The sequence below is a fragment of the Bufo gargarizans genome, chromosome 6 (genome assembly GCF_014858855.1).
Source record: "Bufo gargarizans isolate SCDJY-AF-19 chromosome 6, ASM1485885v1, whole genome shotgun sequence".
Classification (NCBI taxonomy): Eukaryota; Metazoa; Chordata; class Amphibia; order Anura; family Bufonidae; genus Bufo; species Bufo gargarizans.
In genome coordinates, this window is record NC_058085.1 from 245,216,547 (window position 1) to 245,236,950 (window position 20,404).

Sequence of the window (20,404 nt, forward strand, 5' to 3'; positions counted from 1 at the left end):
GACTGAACTATTTGGAAAGGTCCTCTGACATGCGCATTGCATTGTCCGATACGCCGAGATCCATGTGTCTTTGACTTCACCATATACTCCCGCGATCCATGTCATCTCCAACTGAAGGTACACCTGTGCACTTTAGATTATTAAGGTATTGGAAAGATCTACACCTGTATTCACTATCATCACAATTAATGTATTATGTTATATTTTCGATGGCTATGATATACTGTACAAGAAGGATTAATGCCATTGTGATACACTGTAATGAGTTGCAGAGTCTGACTGTTCAAACACAAATGATAACATTATTTTATTGCTGTTTTCATTATATTATATGTGATAAATGTATTTGATTTGTTAATTGTTTAATGATGTTTAAACCGCATAAATATGCACTATGCACTGCCCACTTTTGTCACTGCTTGAAAAAGATCCCATTGAGCGGATCGAAACGTCGCGTGTCTGGTGAATAAAGCCGTCTTTTTTACTTTTTACAACTTGGATGTGCTGTGGATTTTTTTACTTTTATATCGCTGGAGGTGGATCGCCTCCTCAGCCGCTGGCACTCCGACCGTACCGTCCAGACAGCTGTGCTGCCCACATCCTTCTATATATATATAAAAAGAAAAAAGAAAAACGTATGGCAGCACCAATTTATACCAAAGAGAGAAGAGAGGGTGCTAGGTCCAGGGAATTCACTGCTTACCCTTGTATGTAGACGAAAACGGACAGCAACTCCAAGTAGTACAAAAATAATGATTTATTGGGCCACAGTGGCACAGAGGCGACGTTTCGGCTCAAAATCCAGAGCCTTTCTCAAGCATCAAAACACAAAGGTGAGTGCACATATAAATAGGTGTACACAATTATAACATTATAATCAATTGATGTTCACAATTAATATCAAAGTAATAAATACATCAATAAATAGTGTTAGAAAAAAGTGATAACATACAGAGATAAATCCAATAGTATATAATTGTGAATGTGATTCATGATAAATACATAGAAAGAATAATAATTCATAATATAAACATAAGTGGCTCCAATGTAAATCATCTGTTTCACATCTTCTTTAATAATCTATAATTAAAAACAAGGAGGTGCCAGAGAGATAAGGGTGACGTACCACAGAGTCCGCTTGTATCCACATCTCGACAATGGCCACACTTGGCGTCTAGCTGGATGAAGTGCGCAGGCGCCAGTATCCGTCCCTACAGAATCGCGTCATATTACGTCCTGCTACGGCGCGCCCGCATCATACCTTACGTCATCAACTACACGCCACTCACTCCACTTCAGTGCGCATGCTCAAAGCGTTCTAACTAAAGACACGCCATATTTTGTTCTGGACGGGTTGCCCATAGTTCCTAAATCTATATTTGGGGTGGCTAACTGGAGGCAAAAGTAAGAGAACCATCATCCTCTGTCAGGGGATCATGGTAATCCTATGTTGGGCATGCATTATGGCCCCGATCGACACCCCAGTATCGGTCGTGTGCCAAGTGCCGCCCCCATCTTACCACCCATAGCCACCCAATAAGGGTTCTCCTTAATGATACATATTCTTGAAAGAAACAGGTATGTACAGTATGTCGGAACATGATCCGACCCCAACACACAATCCAATCCAGATAAGACCAAATATGTGGATACCATCGGACGTGAGATACAGCTTACTTCCATGTGGGGAAACGACACCCAGACTTCATAGCTCCTTTTTCTAATATTCATTGATCATCTGCAATATAATGATAATGACGATTAATAATATTCAATTGAGAAAGAACAAGTTCAAGTTAAATCTCATAATAACCTTTGTGTAGGATCAACACCTACAGTCAAGTGAAAGACATGTAACAAATGACACAAGACCTGCCGGGGCAAACCACCTCTTCAAGTACATACCCTTAACCCCTTCAAGACACAGCCTTATTTCACCTTAAGGACCAGGTCATTTTTTGCAAATCTGACCAGTGTCACTTTAAGTGCTGATAACGTTAAAACACTTTGACTTATCCAGGCCGTTCTGAGATTGTTTTTTCGTCACATATTGTACTTCATGACACTGGAAAAATTAAGTCCCAAAATTAATTTTTTTTGCATAAAAAAATACCAAATTTACCCCAAATTTGGAAAAATTAGCAAATTTCAAAGTTTCAGTTTCTCTACTTCTGTAATACATAGTAATACCCCCAAAAATTGTGATGACTTTACATTCCCCATATGTGTACTTCATGTTTGAATTATTTTGGGAATGATATTTTATTTTTTGGGGATGTTACAAGGCTTAGAAGTTTAGAAGCAAATCTTGAAATTTTTCAGAAATCCAATTTTTAGGGACCACTACAGGTCTGAAGTCACTTTGCGAGGCTTACATAATAGAAACCACCCAAAAATGACCCTATTCTATAAACTACACCCCTCAAGGTATTCAAAACTGATTTTACAAACTTTGTTAACCCTTTAGGTGTTGCACAGGAGTTATTGGCAAATGGGGATGAAATTTGAGAATTTCATTTTTTTGCCTAATTTTCCATTTTAACCAATTTTTTACACTAACAAAGCAAGGGTTAACATCCAAACAAGACTGTATCTTTATTGCCCTGACTCTGCCGTTTACAGAAACACCCCATATGTGGCCGTAAACAACTGTACGGCCACACAGCGGGGCGTAGAGTGAAAGGTGCGCCGTATGGTTTTTGGAAGGCAGGTTTTGCTGGACTGGTTTATTTACACCATGTGCCATTTGAAGCCCCCTGATGCACCCCTAGAGCAGAAACTCCCTAAAAGTGACCCCATCTAAGAAAGTACACCCCTCAAGGTATTCAAAACTGATTTTACAAACTTCGTTAACCCTTTAGGTGTTGCACAAGAGTTATTGGCAAATGGGGATGAAATTTGAGAATTTCATTTTTTTGCCTAATTTTCAATTTTAACCCATTTTTTCCACTAACAAAGCAAGGGTTAACATCCAAACAAGACTGTATCTTTATTGCCCTGACTCTGCCGTTTACAGAAACACCCCATATGTGGCCGTAAACTACTGTACGGGCACACAGCGGGGCGTAGAGTGAAAGGTGCGCCGTATGGTTTTTGGAAGCCAGATTTTGCTGGACAGTTTTTTTGACACCATGTCCCATTTGAAGCCCCCTGATGCACCCCTAGAGTAGAAACTCCCTAAAAGTGACGCCATCTAAGAAACTACACCCCTCAAGGTATTCAAAACTGATTTTACAAACTTTGTTAACCCTTTAGGTGTTGCACAAGAGTTATTGGCAAATGGGGATGAAATTTGAGAATTTAATTTTTTTGCCTAATTTTCAATTTTAACCCATTTTTTCCACTAACAAAGCAAGGGTTAACAGCCAAACAAGACTGTATCTTTATTGCCCTGACTCTGCTGTTTACAGAAACGCCCCATATGTGGCCGTAAACTACTGTACGGGCACACAGCGGGGCGTAGAGTGAAAGGTGCGCTGTGTGGTTTTTGGAAGCCAGATTTTGCTGGACAGTTTTTTTGACACCATGTCCCATTTGAAGCCCCCTGATGTAGAAACTCCAAAAAAGTGACCCCATTTTAGAAACTACGGGATAGGGTGGCAGTTTTGTTGGTACTAGTTTAGGGTACATATGATTTTTGGTTGCTCTATATTACACTTTTTGTGCGGCAAGGTAACAAGAAATAGCTTTTTTGGCATCGTTTTTTTTATTGTTATTTACAACATTCATCTGACAGGTTAGATCATGTGGTAATTTTATAGAGCAGGTTGTCACGGACGCGGCGATACCTAATATGTATAATTTTTTTTTATTTATGTAAGTTTTATACAATGATTTCATTTTTAAAACAATTTTTTTTTTTCGTTTCTCCATAGTCTAAGAGCCATAGTTTTTACAGTTTTGGGGCGATTATCTTAAGAAGGGTCTCATTTTTTGCGAGATGAGATGACGGTTTGATTGGCACTATGTTGGGGTGCATATGACTTTTTGATCGCTTGCTATTACACTTTTTGTGACGTAAGATGACAAAAAATTGCTTTTTCTACACCGTTTTTATTTTTATTTTTTTACGGTGGTCATCTGAGGGGTTAGGTCATGTGATATTTTTATAGAGCCGGTCGATACGGATGCGGCGATACCTAATATGTATACTTTTTTTATTTATATAAGTTTTACACAATGATTTCATTTTTGAAACAAAAAAAATGATGTTTTAGTGTTTCCATAGTCTAAGAGCCATAGTTTTTTCAGTTTTTGGGCGATTATCTTAAGTAGGGTCTCATTTTTTGCAGGATGAGATGACGGTTTGATTGTTACAATTTTGGAGTACATGCGACTTTTTTGATCACTTTTATTATCTTTTTTGGGGAAGTAAGGTGGGCAAAATTTCAATTTCATCATAGTTTTTTATTTTTTATTTTTATGGCGTTCACCGTTCGGGAAAAGTAACATGACCGTTTTATAGATCAGGTCGTTACGGACGCGGCGATACCAAACATGTGTAGGGAATTTTATTTTTCTCATGTTTAATCAGTGATAAATGTGTTTTTTGATTTTTACTTTTTTTTTACTTTTTTCACATTTTTTTTTGACCCAGACCCACTTGGTTCTTGAAGATCCAGTGGGTCTGATGTCTGTATAATACAGTACAGTACAATATATATTGCACTGTACTATATTTTACTTACACTGAACAGATCTATGCTTTCAGCATAGATCTGTTCAGCACCATGGACAGCAGGACGCCTGAGAGGCGTCCTGTTGCCATGGGAACCTTCCCCGTCTGCTCAGTTATGGTCAGAACTGCGCAGACGGGGAAGGGTAAGGACGGGGCTCTGGGGGGGCTGTCTGGGAGCTCTCTCCCTCTCCATCGGGGGGCTGCAAAGGCACAGCAGCCCTCCGATGGGAGAGGGAGGGAGCTCCCTGAGCTGTTAACCTTTTCCATACCGCGGTCCGTACGGACCGCGGTATGGAAAGGGTTAAACGGCTGACATCGCATCACCGATGTCAGCCGTTTATACCAGGGTGCCAGCAATGTGCTGGCACCCTGGTATACCCACTAGACACCAACGATGATTATAATGGGAGGCGGGCGGGGGATCGCGATCCCGCCTGCCGCACCGCCCGCCTCCCGCAACTGCCACACCGCCCCGCACCGGCCCCGCACCGCCCACAAACCGCCCCCTGCACCCCGCCACATAAATGGAATTCAGGGGTGCAGGGGGGGTAAAAAAAATCGATTTGGGGCCATTTTTTAGGTTTCTGATCCTTGCGGTCAGGGACCGCAGGGATCAGAAACGACATAAAGCGATCGCCGATAGGGGGGGGTGCCGAAACTACCCGATCGCCGATACGGGGGTCAGAGGACCCCCCTCGGCATTGAGCCTGAGTGCCTGGCTGTGTGTAACAGCCGGCACTCAGCGCTGTCACCATGTCTGCAGACATGGTGACAGTTTTATGCCATGACGAGTATACTAGTCATGGAGCGCTAAGTAGCAGTGCTCCATGACTAGTATACATGTGATAGGTACAGTATATTGTCACACTCTCCTTCTCTGATCGCTTCCCTGACAGGAATGGGGACGATCAGAGAAGGAGAGGCACACAGTCCCTCCCTAACCCCCCTTACCTGCCCCGATGCGCTGCGATTGGTCCCTCTGCAGTATTGGACCAATCACAGCGATCGTGGGCGGGTCAGGGGTCTAATACAACTCCTTCCGGCTTCTAGGGTTGCCTAGCAACCCCAGCACGCCGGCTTCACTGAATCTTCAGCGCTCAGGTCCCTGCGCTGACAGTGAAGCCGATCACGTACATGCACCTGGGGATGCGGTGAGGCACCACATTCCCCCACGTACATGTACGTGATGTTGCGTGAAGGGGTTAAATTAAAATCTACATTGAGACCATTTGGCCTTAAGGTGTTTAACCTGTGTATCCACAGTAATTCTCTCCTTTTTAATAATAAATTCCTATTGCCCCCCCGTCTGGGCATGGGAATGTGATCTATGATCCAGCATTTTAGTTGGTATTCTGTATGATCCATCTCAACAAAATGTTTAGGGATAGGTAGATCCCGACGTTTTTTTCTTATGGTAGAGCGGTGATTGTTTAGTCTGGTTTTCAGATCGGTGGAAGTCTCACCTATATACAGTAAATTACACGGGCAACTCAAAACATAAATCACATAATTAGAGCTACAAGTGAGATAAAAAGGAATAGGGTATCTCACATTGGTCTCCGGGTGTGTAAAAGTTTTTCCTTTACAGATATATTTACAGTTCACACAGCAGAGACATGGGAAACATCCCGTGCTCTGCTGTGTCAATGTTCTCTGTGTTAAACCAGGTCCTGCACCTATATCCGCATGTACCAATTGGTCACGTAAATTTTTAGATCTTTTGTAAGAAAACAATGGAGGGGATTTAAATTCAGGTATTTGACTGAGGCATCCCCCCAGGATGCCCCAGTGTTTGACGATGATACGGTTGATGATACTACTATGTTCTGTATATTTTGTGATAAAAGGGATTCTATTGTGAGGACCCTTTCTTATCTTCCTCACCAATGTATCATCTCTATCCAGATCATGGACACGATCTACCTGGGATAATAATAGTTCAGTCGGATAACCCCTGTGTCTAAATTTATCCACCATAGTCTCCAATGATTTCTCTAGTACATCAGGGTCAGAGGTAATCCTCTTGGCCCTGAGGAACTGAGAAAAAGGAAGATATTTCACCATATTTCGTGGATGACTACTCTGATAGTGTAAAAGGGTATTCTTATCCGTAGGTTTAGTAAATAACCTGGTTGCTAGACGTCCTTCATCATACATGACAGTAGTGTCCAAAAATTGAATTTCAGTACTAGAGTGCACAAGGGTAAATTGTAACTCTTTATTGACACTATTCAAATACTCCTGAAACTCCAATAGTTCCAGGCAATCACCAGTCCATATGAGGAAGATGTCGTCGATGTATCTCCACCACCTCAAGATTTTATTGCTGTGGTGGGATCCATGGACGACATCTTCCTCGAAACACCTCATGAAAATATTTGCGTATGTGGGGGCCACATGGGACCCCATCGCCACGCCTCTGATTTGTTTATAGAATGTGTCCTGAAACAGAAAATAGTTCTGCCTCAGGATAACATTCAAGAGATCAATCACGAATTCACATGCTTCCATAGTGAGGGATGACATCTCTAACATGTGTCTAACCGCTCTGATCCCTAGATCATGATTAATTGACGTATAAAGCGATGTCACATCAAACGACGCCAATATAATATTCTCATACCCCTCACATTCCACCTCTCTCAATTTACACAGAAAATCTGTGGTGTCCTGAATATAGGATTTCGCCCCACAGGCATAGCTGTTTAAAAGTTTATCTAGAAAGATGGAAATGTTACTGAATATGGAATCTGAACCTGACACTATTGGACGACCAGGAGGGTCGACCAAGGATTTATGTACTTTAGGCAGTACATAAAGTACTGGTGTTACCGGATGACTCACAGTACAAAAATCGGCAAGATCACTGTCAATGATGCCAGCCACAACAGCATTATTTAAACATTTTTGGATGATCCTGGCAATATCAAACTTTGGATCGGATTGAAGTACTAGATATACTTCAGTATCGCTCAGTTGTCGTCTGATCTCCGCAATGTATTTAGCGGTATCAAGGACGACTATACCACCCCCCTTGTCTGCAGGTTTTACTGTAAGGAGGGGGTCATCCCTCAATTGTTCAATCGCCTCAATCTCCAAACGAGTGAGATTGGGGTTCTTGAACACATTAACATTACATGATTGTTTATATTGTAATATTTCAGATTTTACAGCTGTTATGTATGCATCAACGGCAGACTCGCCAATCACAGGGGTGAAATTGCTTTTGAGGTGCAAATCAAAACTACCCAGCGAAAGCTCACTATGCTGGGCAGTGTTGGTATGCATCCTCTCACTGAACCATGCTTTGAGCTTGATCCTGCGGAAAAAAGCAGCCAGGTCCACATCTAAATCAAACATATTCAATTTTGTCGACGGACAAAAAGTAAGACCCTTGTTCAGGACACTTACTTGTATGGGGTTAAGTATTTTAGATGACAAGTTAATAACAGTTACTTCTTCTTCTGTGTCTGTGTTTTGTTGCCTTGTACACGAATTTTGTTGTTTCGTAATTTTGGCGGTTCGTCAATGTCTACGACCACCGCATCTGGTGCGGCTTCTTTTTTGTGCTGGTGATTGCCTCTGTATCCTAAAAAAGGTGTGGACTCCTCTGATCCCAATGGTTGTCCATTTCTCTTTTTCTTTCTGTCTTTCTGGTTGGACTGATTGTTGTCAAACTGCCATGTGTAAATGAATCCCCTTTTGTAATCTTCCAAGTCCCGGATCCATTTGGAACGTTTCCCTTCTTCCAATTCACTTTTAAGTTTAGTTGTGTGTGATGTCACATTATCAGAAAATACCGTAAAATCCTCCACAGTAAGGGAGGTCTGTAAAGTCCGCTCAATATCACCAATCTCCACAGCTGTAGAGGTTAATTCCTCTTGGATAAACTGAATGTTTAAAAGAATAAAGTCCAAAGAGTATCTGTTCGAAAGCGCTTCAAACTTTTTGCAATAATTCTGATTATGAAAAAATAAATTAGGACGTAAATTAGATCTCATACCTCTCGGGATTCTTTGAGCCTTATAATATTCACCCAGAGTGGTCATGTGTAGACCCAGGGACACTGTTTTTTTGGAGAGAAATTCCAATTGTTTTTTTAGTTCCTTTATTGATGGGGTATTTAAAAAGGTAGCATCTCCCCCGATATCTCGTATAATTCGCTCCGCTTCCTCCTGTGAGTAGGTAGGGCCACGTGGAGATTCAATATCCATGGTACTGAAATTCAATTTTTGGACACTACTGTCATGTATGATGAAGGACGTCTAGCAACCAGGTTATTTACTAAACCTACGGATAAGAATACCCTTTTACACTATCAGAGTAGTCATCCACGAAATATGGTGAAATATCTTCCTTTTTCTCAGTTCCTCAGGGCCAAGAGGATTACCTCTGACCCTGATGTACTAGAGAAATCATTGGAGACTATGGTGGATAAATTTAGACACAGGGGTTATCCGACTGAACTATTATTATCCCAGGTAGATCGTGTCCATGATCTGGATAGAGATGATACATTGGTGAGGAAGATAAGAAAGGGTCCTCACAATAGAATCCCTTTTATCACAAAATATACAGAACATAGTAGTATCATCAACCGTATCATCGTCAAACACTGGGGCATCCTGGGGGGATGCCTCAGTCAAATACCTGAATTTAAATCCCCTCCATTGTTTTCTTACAAAAGATCTAAAAATGTACGTGACCAATTGGTACATGCGGATATAGGTGCAGGACCTGGTTTAACACAGAGAACATTGACACAGCAGAGCACGGGATGTTTCCCATGTCTCTGCTGTGTGAACTGTAAATATATCTGTAAAGGAAAAACTTTTACACACCCGGAGACCAATGTGAGATACCCTATTCCTTTTTATCTCACTTGTAGCTCTAATTATGTGATTTATGTTTTGAGTTGCCCGTGTAATTTACTGTATATAGGTGAGACTTCCACCGATCTGAAAACCAGACTAAACAATCACCGCTCTACCATAAGAAAAAAACGTCGGGATCTACCTATCCCTAAACATTTTGTTGAGATGGATCATACAGAATACCAACTAAAATGCTGGATCATAGATCACATTCCCATGCCCAGACGGGGGGGCAATAGGAATTTATTATTAAAAAGGAGAGAATTACTGTGGATACACAGGTTAAACACCTTAAGGCCAAATGGTCTCAATGTAGATTTTAATTTAAGGGTATGTACTTGAAGAGGTGGTTTGCCCCGGCAGGTCTTGTGTCATTTGTTACATGTCTTTCACTTGACTGTAGGTGTTGATCCTACACAAAGGTTATTATGAGATTTAATTTGAACTTGTTCTTTCTCAATTGAATATTATTAATCGTCATTATCATTATATTGCAGATGATCAATGAATATTAGAAAAAGGAGCTATGAAGTCTGGGTGTCGTTTCCCCACATGGAAGTAAGCTGTATCTCACGTCCGATGGTATCCACATATTTGGTCTTATCTGGATTGGATTGTGTGTTGGGGTCGGATCATGTTCCGACATACTGTACATACCTGTTTCTTTCAAGAATATGTATCATTAAGGAGAACCCTTATTGGGTGGCTATGGGTGGTAAGATGGGGGCGGCACTTGGCACACGACCGATACTGGGGTGTCGATCGGGGCCATAATGCATGCCCAACATAGGATTACCATGATCCCCTGACAGAGGATGATGGTTCTCTTACTTTTGCCTCCAGTTAGCCACCCCAAATATAGATTTAGGAACTATGGGCAACCCGTCCAGAACAAAATATGGCGTGTCTTTAGTTAGAACGCTTTGAGCATGCGCACTGAAGTGGAGTGAGTGGCGTGTAGTTGATGACGTAAGGTATGATGCGGGCGCGCCGTAGCAGGACGTAATATGACGCGATTCTGTAGGGACGGGTACTGGCGCCTGCGCACTTCATCCAGCTAGACGCCAAGTGTGGCCATTGTCGAGATGTGGATACAAGCGGACTCTGTGGTACGTCACCCTTATCTCTCTGGCACCTCCTTGTTTTTAATTATAGATTATTAAAGAAGATGTGAAACAGATGATTTACATTGGAGCCACTTATGTTTATATTATGAATTATGATTTTTTCTATGTATTTATCATGAATCACATTCACAATTATATACTATTGGATTTATCTCTGTATGTTATCACTTTTTTCTAACACTATTTATTGATGTATTTATTACTTTGATATTAATTGTGAACATCAATTGATTATAATGTTATAATTGTGTACACCTATTTATATGTGCACTCACCTTTGTGTTTTGATACTTGAGAAAGGCTCTGGATTTTGAACCGAAACGTCGCCTCTGTGCCACTGTGGCCCAATAAATCATTATTTTTGTACTACTTGGAGTTGCTGTCCGTTTTCGTCTATGTATATATATATATATATATATATATATATATATACACACATATACACACACACACACATACAGTGGGGAAAATAAGTATTTGATACACTGGAGATTTTGCAGGTTTTCCCACCTACAAAGAACGAAGAGGTCTGTAATTTTTATCGTAGGTACACTTCAACTGTAAGAGACGAAATCTTTTAAAAAATCCTGAAAATTACATTGTATGATTTTTTTATATTTCATGCAATAAAATGCAAATCAATTATTTGATCACCTGCCAACCAGCAAGAATTCTGTCTTTCACAGATCTTAGTTTTTCTTTAAGACGCCCTCCTACTCTGCACTCATTACCTGTATTAATTGCACCTATTTGAACTGGTAAGGCTACTTTCACACTCGCTTTTTGGGGAGATCAGTCATGGATCTGCAAAAACGGATCCGTTACAATAACACAAGCACATGCATTCGTCATGAACGGATCCGTTTGTATTATCTGTAACATAGCCAAGACATCCGTCATGAACTCCATTGAAAGTCAATGGGAGACGGATCCGTTTTCTATTGTGCCAGATTGTGTGAGAGAAAACGGATCCGTCCCCAATGACTTACATTGTGTGCCAGGACGGATCCGTTTGGCTCAGTTTTGTCAAGCGGACAGCAAAACGCTGCAGGCAGCGTTTTGGTGTCCGCCTCCAGAGAGGAATGGAGACTGATTGGAGGCAAACTGATGCTTTCTGAGCGGATCCTTTTCCATTTAGAATGCATTAGGGGAAAACTGATCCGTTTTGGACCGCTTGTGAGAGCCCTGAACGGATCTCAGAAACAGAAAGCCAAAGCGCTAGTGTGAAAGTAGCCTTACCTGTATAAAAGACCTGTCCACAGACTCAATCAATCCCACTCCAACCTCTTTACCATGGCCAAGACTAAAGAGCTGTCTAAGGACACCAGGGACAAAATTGTAGACCTGCACAAAGCTGGGATGGGCTACAGGACAATAGGCAACAACTGTTGGCACAATTATTAGAAAATGGAAAAAACACAAGATTACTGTCAATCTTCCTCGGTCTGGAGCACCATGCAAGATCTTACCTCATGGGAAAAGGATGATTCTGAGAAAGGTCAGGAATCAGAACAGAACTACACGGGAGGACCTGGTCAATGACCTGAAGAGAGCTGGGACCAGTCTCAAAGATTACCGTTAGTAACACACTAGGCTGTCATGGATTAAAATCCTGCAGGGATGCCGGCACATGTCCAGGCCCATATGAAGGTCGCCAGTGACCATCTGGATGATCCAGAGGAGGCATGGGAGAAGGTCATGTTGTCAAACGAGACCAAAAAATTACTTTTTGGTATCAACTCCACTCGCCGTGTTTGGAGGAAGAAGAAGGATGAGTACAACCCCAAGAACACTGTCCCAACCGTGAATCATGGGGGTGTAAACATCATACTTTGGGGGTGCTTTTCTGCAAAGGGGACAGGACAACTGCACCGTACTGAAGAGAGAATGGATGAGTCCATGTATGGCAAGATTTTGGCCAACAACCTCCTTCCCTCAGTAAGAGCATTGAAGATGCGTCGTCGCTGGGTCTTCCAGTATGACAAAGACCCGAAACACAGCCTGGACAACTAAGGAGTTGCTTCATAAGAAGTATTTCAAGGTCCCGAAGTGGCCTAGCCAGTCTTCAGACCTGAACCCAATCAAAAATCTTTGGAGGGAGCTGAAATTTAGTGTAGCCCAGCAACAGCCCCAAAACCTGAAAGATCTGGATAAGATCTTTATGGAGGAGTGGGTCAAAATCCCTGGTGCAGTGTGTGCAAACTTGGTCAAGAACTACAGGAAACGTCTGACCTCTGTAATTGCAAACAAAGGTTTCTGTACCAAATATTAAAGTTCTGTTTTTCTATTGTATCAAATACTTATTTCATGCAATAAAATACAGATTAATTATTTAGAAATCATACAATGTGATTTTATTGTTTTTTTTTTTAATTTTGTCTGTCAAAGTTGAAGTGTACCTACCATAAAAATTAGACCTCTCCATTCTTTGTAGGTAGGAAAACCTGCAAAATCGCCAGTGTATCAAAAAACTATTTTCCCCACTATATATATATATATATATATATATATGTATATGTATATGTCACCACATGCAGTCACCAGCTCCCTTGGAAAGCAGTCTCTATAGCTCTCCTGTGACCCCTCTGAGGGCGTTCATTTTCCAGGTCCTGACTCCTTAAAGAGGAGTGGGCTGGAAAACCTCCTCACACACAATGAATGCACCTTTAGGGCACCCTTTTGGCAAACACTGGGCTAATATACAGTACACGGGAAACCCTGTTAGGCTACTTTCACACTAGCGTTCGGGGCTCCGCTTGTGAGTTCCGTTTTAAGGGGCTCACAAGCGGCCCCGAACGCTTCCGTCCAGCCCTAATGCATTCTGAGTGGATGCGGATCCGCTCAGAATGCATCAGTCTGGCACCGTTTGTCCTCCGCTCCGCTCAGCAGGCGGACACCCGAACGCTGCTTGCAGCGTCCAGGTGTCCGCCTGGCCGTGCGGAGGCAAACGGATCCGTCCAGACTTACAATGTAAGTCAACGGGGACGGATCCGTTTGAAGTTGACAGAATATGGCTCAATTTCAAACGGATCCGTCCCCCATTGACTTTCAATGTAAAGTCTGGACGGATCCGTCTGAGCAACTTTCACACTTAGAATTTTTTCTAAACTATAATGCAGACGGATCCGTTCTGAACGGATCCCATCGCTTGCATTATAGGAGCGGATCTGTCTGTGCAGACACCAGACGGATCCGCTCTGAACGCAAGTGTGAAAGTAGCCTTAACGGTATAGGAAAGTGTAGTCTGCTGTGGTTCCTATACAGAGGGACAAAGTAAAAAAACTATTCAGATGCAGTGTGTAGTTTTTTTTTAACAACCGGAGAAAATGGGCAACCTATGTGACTAATACTATATGCCCATATATGTGGCAGCCTTCTGTTGGTGGCATACGTTAGGACTGTGATGGCCAACCTCCGGCACTCCAGCTGTGGTAAAACTACAACTCCCAAGATGCACACTTACTTGGCTGTTCTCAGAACTCAATAGAAATGAATGGAGCATGCTGGGAGTCGTAGTTTCACAGCTGGCGTGCCGGAGGTTAGCCATCACTGCGTTAGGGAATACTACCGACCTAGATGTCTAGAGCCTCTATATATTTCCTCTATATTTCCATTTTCATCTGAGCGGTTTCATCCACTCACAGCATTCACATATAGAAACTGCAGACGCTTGCCGACAAATGACAGGATATCCAGATCATGCACAGTGTAAAATGAAAATGACACACGCTTGATCCTCTCATATACATGGCGCCAATATAAAGCCACCACTTTATGAGGCTATCAATATGGGATTGATTATTGCATCCACAAAAAAACAGGGTGTCTGCAGGAAGGGGTTAACAGAGATAAGTGTGATGTCAGAATCCCTCACCTCTCCAGTCAGCAGGTAGATGATCTCCAGCGTGAGGTCCAATATCGTCTCAGCCATCTCTTTTCTGTCCACGTCCATCCTTGGTGGATCAGTCAGGAAAAAGACCATTGTGCAGGAGAGCTCATCTGGACAGATCCTTTAGTAAATGGAAGATCATATGTTAATGGTTCCAAGCAGGATGGTGGTGGTGGTAGTAGTATGGAAGAGGGGGGGGGGGGGGGGCTGCTTTTATAACCACTGCCTTCTATCTGATTATATTGTAAAAATACAGTGGCATCAGTATAAGAGCTCATCCACACAAACTAATTTTCTTTCCATGCCCATTCCGTTTTTTTTTGCGGACCATATGCGGATCCATTAATTTCAATGGGTCTGCAAAAAAAACTGAAGTTACTCTGTGTGCCTTCCGTTTCCGTATATGTCCGTATTTCTGCTCCGCAAAAACCACATTATGAACAAGGATAGTACTGTTCTATTAGGGGCCAGCTGTTCCGTTCCGCAAAATACAGAATGAACACGAACGTCATCTGTATTTTTTGCGGACCGCAGAACACATACGGCCATGTGCATGAGCCCAAATACCGGTATATCCCTAACACAGGCTGTGAAGAGTCAGGTATTGTGGATGTGGAAGCAGTAGAGATGTCCTGCACATAGACAAACAGTACAGAAGCCAGGCATATAGGGAGATAATAGAGACATCCTGTATATAGGAGGATAGTAAAGACATCCTACATATAAGAGACAGACTACTTATAGGGAGATAATAGAGACATCCTGCATATAGGAGGATAGTAAAGACATCCTGCATATAGGAGACAGACTACATATAGGGAGATAATAGAGACATCCTGCATATAGGAGACAGACTACTTATAGGGGCAGTAGAGACATCCTGTATATAAGATGATAGTAAAGACATACTACATATAGGAGACAGACTACTTATAGAGGCAGTAGAGACATCCTGCATATAGGAGACAGACTACTTATAGGGGCAGTAGAGACATCTGCATATAGGAGACAGACTACTTATAGAGGCAGTAGAGACATCTGCATATAGGAGACAGACTACTTATAGGGGCAGTAGAGACATCTGCATATAGGAGACAGGCTACTTATAGAGGCAGTAGAGACATCTGCATATAGGAGACAGGCTACTTATAGAGGCAGTAGAGACATCCTGCATATAGGAGACAGACTACTTATAGGGGCAGTAGAGACATCCTGCATATAGGAGACAGACTACTTATAGGGGCAGTAGAGACATCTGCATATAGGAGACAGACTACTTATAGAGGCAGTAGAGACATCCTACATATAGGAGACAGACTACTTATAGGGGCAGTAGAGACATCTACATATAGGAGACAGACTACTTATAGGGGCAGTAGAGACATCTACATATAGGAGACAGACTACTTATAGGGGCAGTAGAGACATCTACATATAGGAGACAGACTACTTATAGGGGCAGTAGAGACATCTACATATAGGAGACAGACTACTTATAGGGGCAGTAGAGACATCCTGCATATAGGAGACAGACTACTTATAGGGGCAGTAGAGACATCCTGCATATAGGAGACAGACTACTTATAGGAGCAGTAGAGACATCTGCATATAGGAGACAGACTACTTATAGAGGCAGTAGAGACATCTGCATATAGGAGACAGGCTACTTATAGAGGCAGTAGAGACATCCTGCATATAGGAGACAGACTACTTATAGGGGCAGTAGAGACATCCTGCATATAGGAGACAGACTACTTATAGGGGCAGTAGAGACATCTGCATATAGGAGACAGACTACTTATAGGGGCAGTAGAGACATCCTGCATATAGGAGACAGACTACTTATAGGGGCAGTAGAGACATCTGCATATAGGAGACAGACTACTTATAGGGGCAGTAGAGACATCTGCATATAGGAGACAGACTACTTATAGGGGCAGTAGAGACATCCTGCATATAGGAGACAGACTACTTATAGGGGCAGTAGAGACATCCTGCATATAGGAGACAGACTACTTATAGGGGCAGTAGAGACATCTGCATATAGGAGACAGACTACTTATAGAGGCAGTAGAGACATCTGCATATAGGAGACAGACTACTTATAGGGGCAGTAGAGACATCTGCATATAGGAGACAGACTACTTATAGGGGCAGTAGAGACATCTGCATATAGGAGACAGACTACTTATAGGGGCAGTAGAGACATCTGCATATAGGAGACAGACTACTTATAGAGGCAGTAGAGACATCCTGCATATAGGAGACAGACTACTTATAGGGGCAGTAGAGACATCTGCATATAGGAGACAGGCTACTTATAGAGGCAGCAGAGACATCCTGCATATAGGAGACAGGCTACTTATAGAGGCAGTAGAGACATCCTGCATATAGGAGACAGACTACTTATAGGGGCAGTCGAGACATTCTGCATATAGGAGACATACTACATATAGGGAGATAATAGAGACATCCTGCATATAGGAGACAGACTACTTATAGGGACAGTAGAGACATCCTGCATATAGGAGACAGACTACTTATAGGGGCAGTAGAGACATCCTGCATATAGGAGACAGACTACTTATAGAGGCAGTAGAGACATCCTACATATAGGAGACAGACTACTTATAGAGGCAGTAGAGACATCCTACATATAGGAGACAGACTACTTATAGAGGCAGTAGAGACATCCTACATATAGGAGACAGACTACTTATAGAGGCAGTAGAGACATCCTACATATAGGAGACAGACTACTTATAGAGGCAGTAGAGACATCCTACATATAGGAGACAGACTACTTATAGAGGCAGTAGAGACATCCTACATATAGGAGACAGACTACTTATAGAGGCAGTAGAGACATCCTGCATATAGGACAACCTATATAAACCCTGAATATACATATATAGTAGAGGCAGAACACGTACAGGGGGCAGTAGAGACAGAATATATACAGGGGGCAGTAGAGACAGAATACATACAGGGGGCAGTAGAGACATAATATATACAGGGGGCAGTAGAGACAGAATACATACAGGGGGCAGTAGAGACAGAACACATACAGGGGGCAGTAGAGACAGAACACATACAGGGGGCAGTAGAGACAGAATATATACAGGGGCAGTAGAGACAGAACACATACAGGGGGCAGTAGAGACAGAACACATACAGGGGGCAGTAGAGACAGAACACATACAGGGGGCAGTAGAGACAGAACACATACAGGGGGCAGTAGAGACAGAATATATACAGGGGGCAGTAGAGACAGAACATATACAGGGGGCAGTAGAGACAGAACATATACAGGGGGCAGTAGAGACAGAACACATAGTAGGGGGCAGTAGAGACAGAATACATACAGGGGGCAGTAGAGACAGAATACATACAGGGGGCAGTAGAGACAGAATATATACAGGGGGCAGTAGAGACAGAATATATACAGGGGGCAGTAGAGACAGAATACATACAGGGGGCAGTAGAGACAGAATACATACAGGGGGCAGTAGAGACAGAATATATACAGGGGGCAGTAGAGACAGAACACAGTAGGGGGCAGTAGAGACAGAATACATACAGGGGCAGTAGAGACAGAATACATACAGGGGGCAGTAGAGACAGAATACATACAGGGGGCAGTAGAGACAGAATACATACAGGGGGCAGTAGAGACAGAATATATACAGGGGGCAGTAGAGACAGAATATATACAGGGGGCAGTAGAGACAGAATACATACAGGGGGCAGTAGAGACAGAATACATACAGGGGGCAGTAGAGACAGAACACATACAGGGGGCAGTAGAGACAGAATATACAGGGGGCAGTAGAGACAGAATATATACAGGGGGCAGTAGAGACAGAACACATACAGGGGGCAGTAGAGACAGAACACATACAGGGGGCAGTAGAGACAGAATACATACAGGGGGCAGTAGAGACAGAATACATACAGGGGGCAGTAGAGACAGAATATATACAGGGGGCAGTAGAGACAGAATATATACAGGGGGCAGTAGAGACAGAATACATACAGGGGCAGTAGAGACAGAACACATACAGGGGGCAGTAGAGACAGAATATATACAGGGGGCAGTAGAGACAGAATACATACAGGGGGCAGTAGAGACAGAACACATACAGGGGGCAGTAGAGACAGAATACATACAGGGGGCAGTAGAGACAGAATATATACAGGGGGCAGTAGAGACAGAACACATACAGGGGGCAGTAGAGACAGAATATATACAGGGGGCAGTAGAGACAGAATACATACAGGGGGCAGTAGAGACAGAATACATACAGGGGGCAGTAGAGACAGAATACATACAGGGGGCAGTAGAGACAGAATCATACCGGGGGCAGTAGACAGAATACATACAGGGGCAGTAGAGACAGAATACATACAGGGGCAGTAGAGACAGAACACATACAGGGGGCAGTAGAGACAGAACACATACAGGGGGCAGTAGAGACAGAATATATACAGGGGGCAGTAGAGACAGAATATATACAGGGGGCAGTAGAGACAGAATATATACAGGGGGCAGTAGAGACAGAACACATACAGGGGGCAGTAGAGACAGAACACATACAGGGGGCAGTAGAGACAGAATATATACAGGGGGCAGTAGAGACAGAATACATACAGGGGGCAGTAGAGGACTACATATAGGGGCAGTAGTGACACTGAATATTGGGGACTATGGAGACATCCTGCATATAGGGAGACTGCAGAGACGTTGTGCTTACAGGAGCAGTAGAGACGTATCGGAGGCAGGACGTTCTGCATGTATGTGGACAGAGGACGTGTACATACGTCTGTCAGCTGGAATATACTTGGGTACACGCCTCTGCGCTAAACGTATTATAAATCTCCCATCACATGAGACTGCAGTGGGGCTGATACATTCCAGGGAGATACACAATGTCCTAAAAGATTCAGTAGAAATGTCTCACGAAGTGACACATACACTGAGCCGCCACCGACTCACCCCGGAAGTAATCCGTCCGTCCATATAATCACGTGATTCTTAATCACGGTAGTGACTAGAACGGAGTTTCTCTTGGCTGGTATGATGTCATAAAAAGGGGCGGGACTTCACATGCATGTGGTGGTCCTCCGGATTTGCAAGAGAAGGCACTTTTTGGAGAAGAGTGATATTTTTACATGGGGCCGTATATTAGCGGGGTCTGAAGAGAAGGGGGTGATGTGTTTTACATGGGACTGTATATTAGAGGGGTCTGAAGAGAAGGGGGTGATGTATTTTACATGGGACTGTATGCTGGAGGGACTGAAGGCAGAAAGAGTGACATATTTAATATGGGACTATATGGTGCAGGGGCTGAAGTCAGGGGGAGTAGTGTATTTTACATGGGACTGTATGGTGCAGGGGGAGTAGTGTATTTTACATGGGACTGTATGGGGGAGGGGCTAAAGGCATGGGGTGGTATTTTTTTTAGGCTCCTTTCACACCTGCGTTCAGGTGTCCGCTCGTGAGCTCCGTTTGAAGGGGCTCACAAGCGGCCCTGAACGCAGCCGTCTGGCCCTAATGCATTCTCAGTGGAGGCGGATCCACTGAGAATGCATCCGTCTGCCAGCGCTCAGCCTCCGCTTCCGCTCAGTGAGCGGACTCCTGAACGCTGCAAGCAGCGTTTGGGTGTCCGCCTGGCCGTGCGGAGGCGAGCGGATCCGTTCCGACTTATAATGGAAGTCAATGGGGACGGATCCGCTTGAAGATGACACCATATGGCTCAATCTTCAAGTGGATCCGTCCCCCATTGACTTTCAATGTAAAGTCTGAACGGATCCGCTCAGGCTACTTTCACACTTA

The 20,404-nt window shown here is 43.1% G+C and overlaps 1 protein-coding gene across 3 annotated transcripts in view; it reads right to left on the reverse strand.

Moving 5' to 3' along the window:
- The window catches only part of LOC122940581 (gastrula zinc finger protein XlCGF26.1-like), a 58,713-nt gene extending 38,862 nt beyond the window's left edge, over positions 1 to 19,851 (reverse strand). The window contains exons 1-2 of one of the 3 annotated variants that reach the window (XM_044297213.1): positions 19,565 to 19,851; positions 14,554 to 14,689 (exon numbers count right to left, since the gene is read on the reverse strand). In XM_044297213.1, the coding sequence (XP_044153148.1) occupies positions 14,554 to 14,661 (108 nt within the window). In that variant the 5' untranslated portion in view covers positions 14,662 to 14,689; positions 19,565 to 19,851. The other 2 variants (XM_044297212.1, XM_044297214.1) reach the window with 2 other exon arrangements.
- Positions 19,852 to 20,404: the final 553 nt, after the last annotated feature.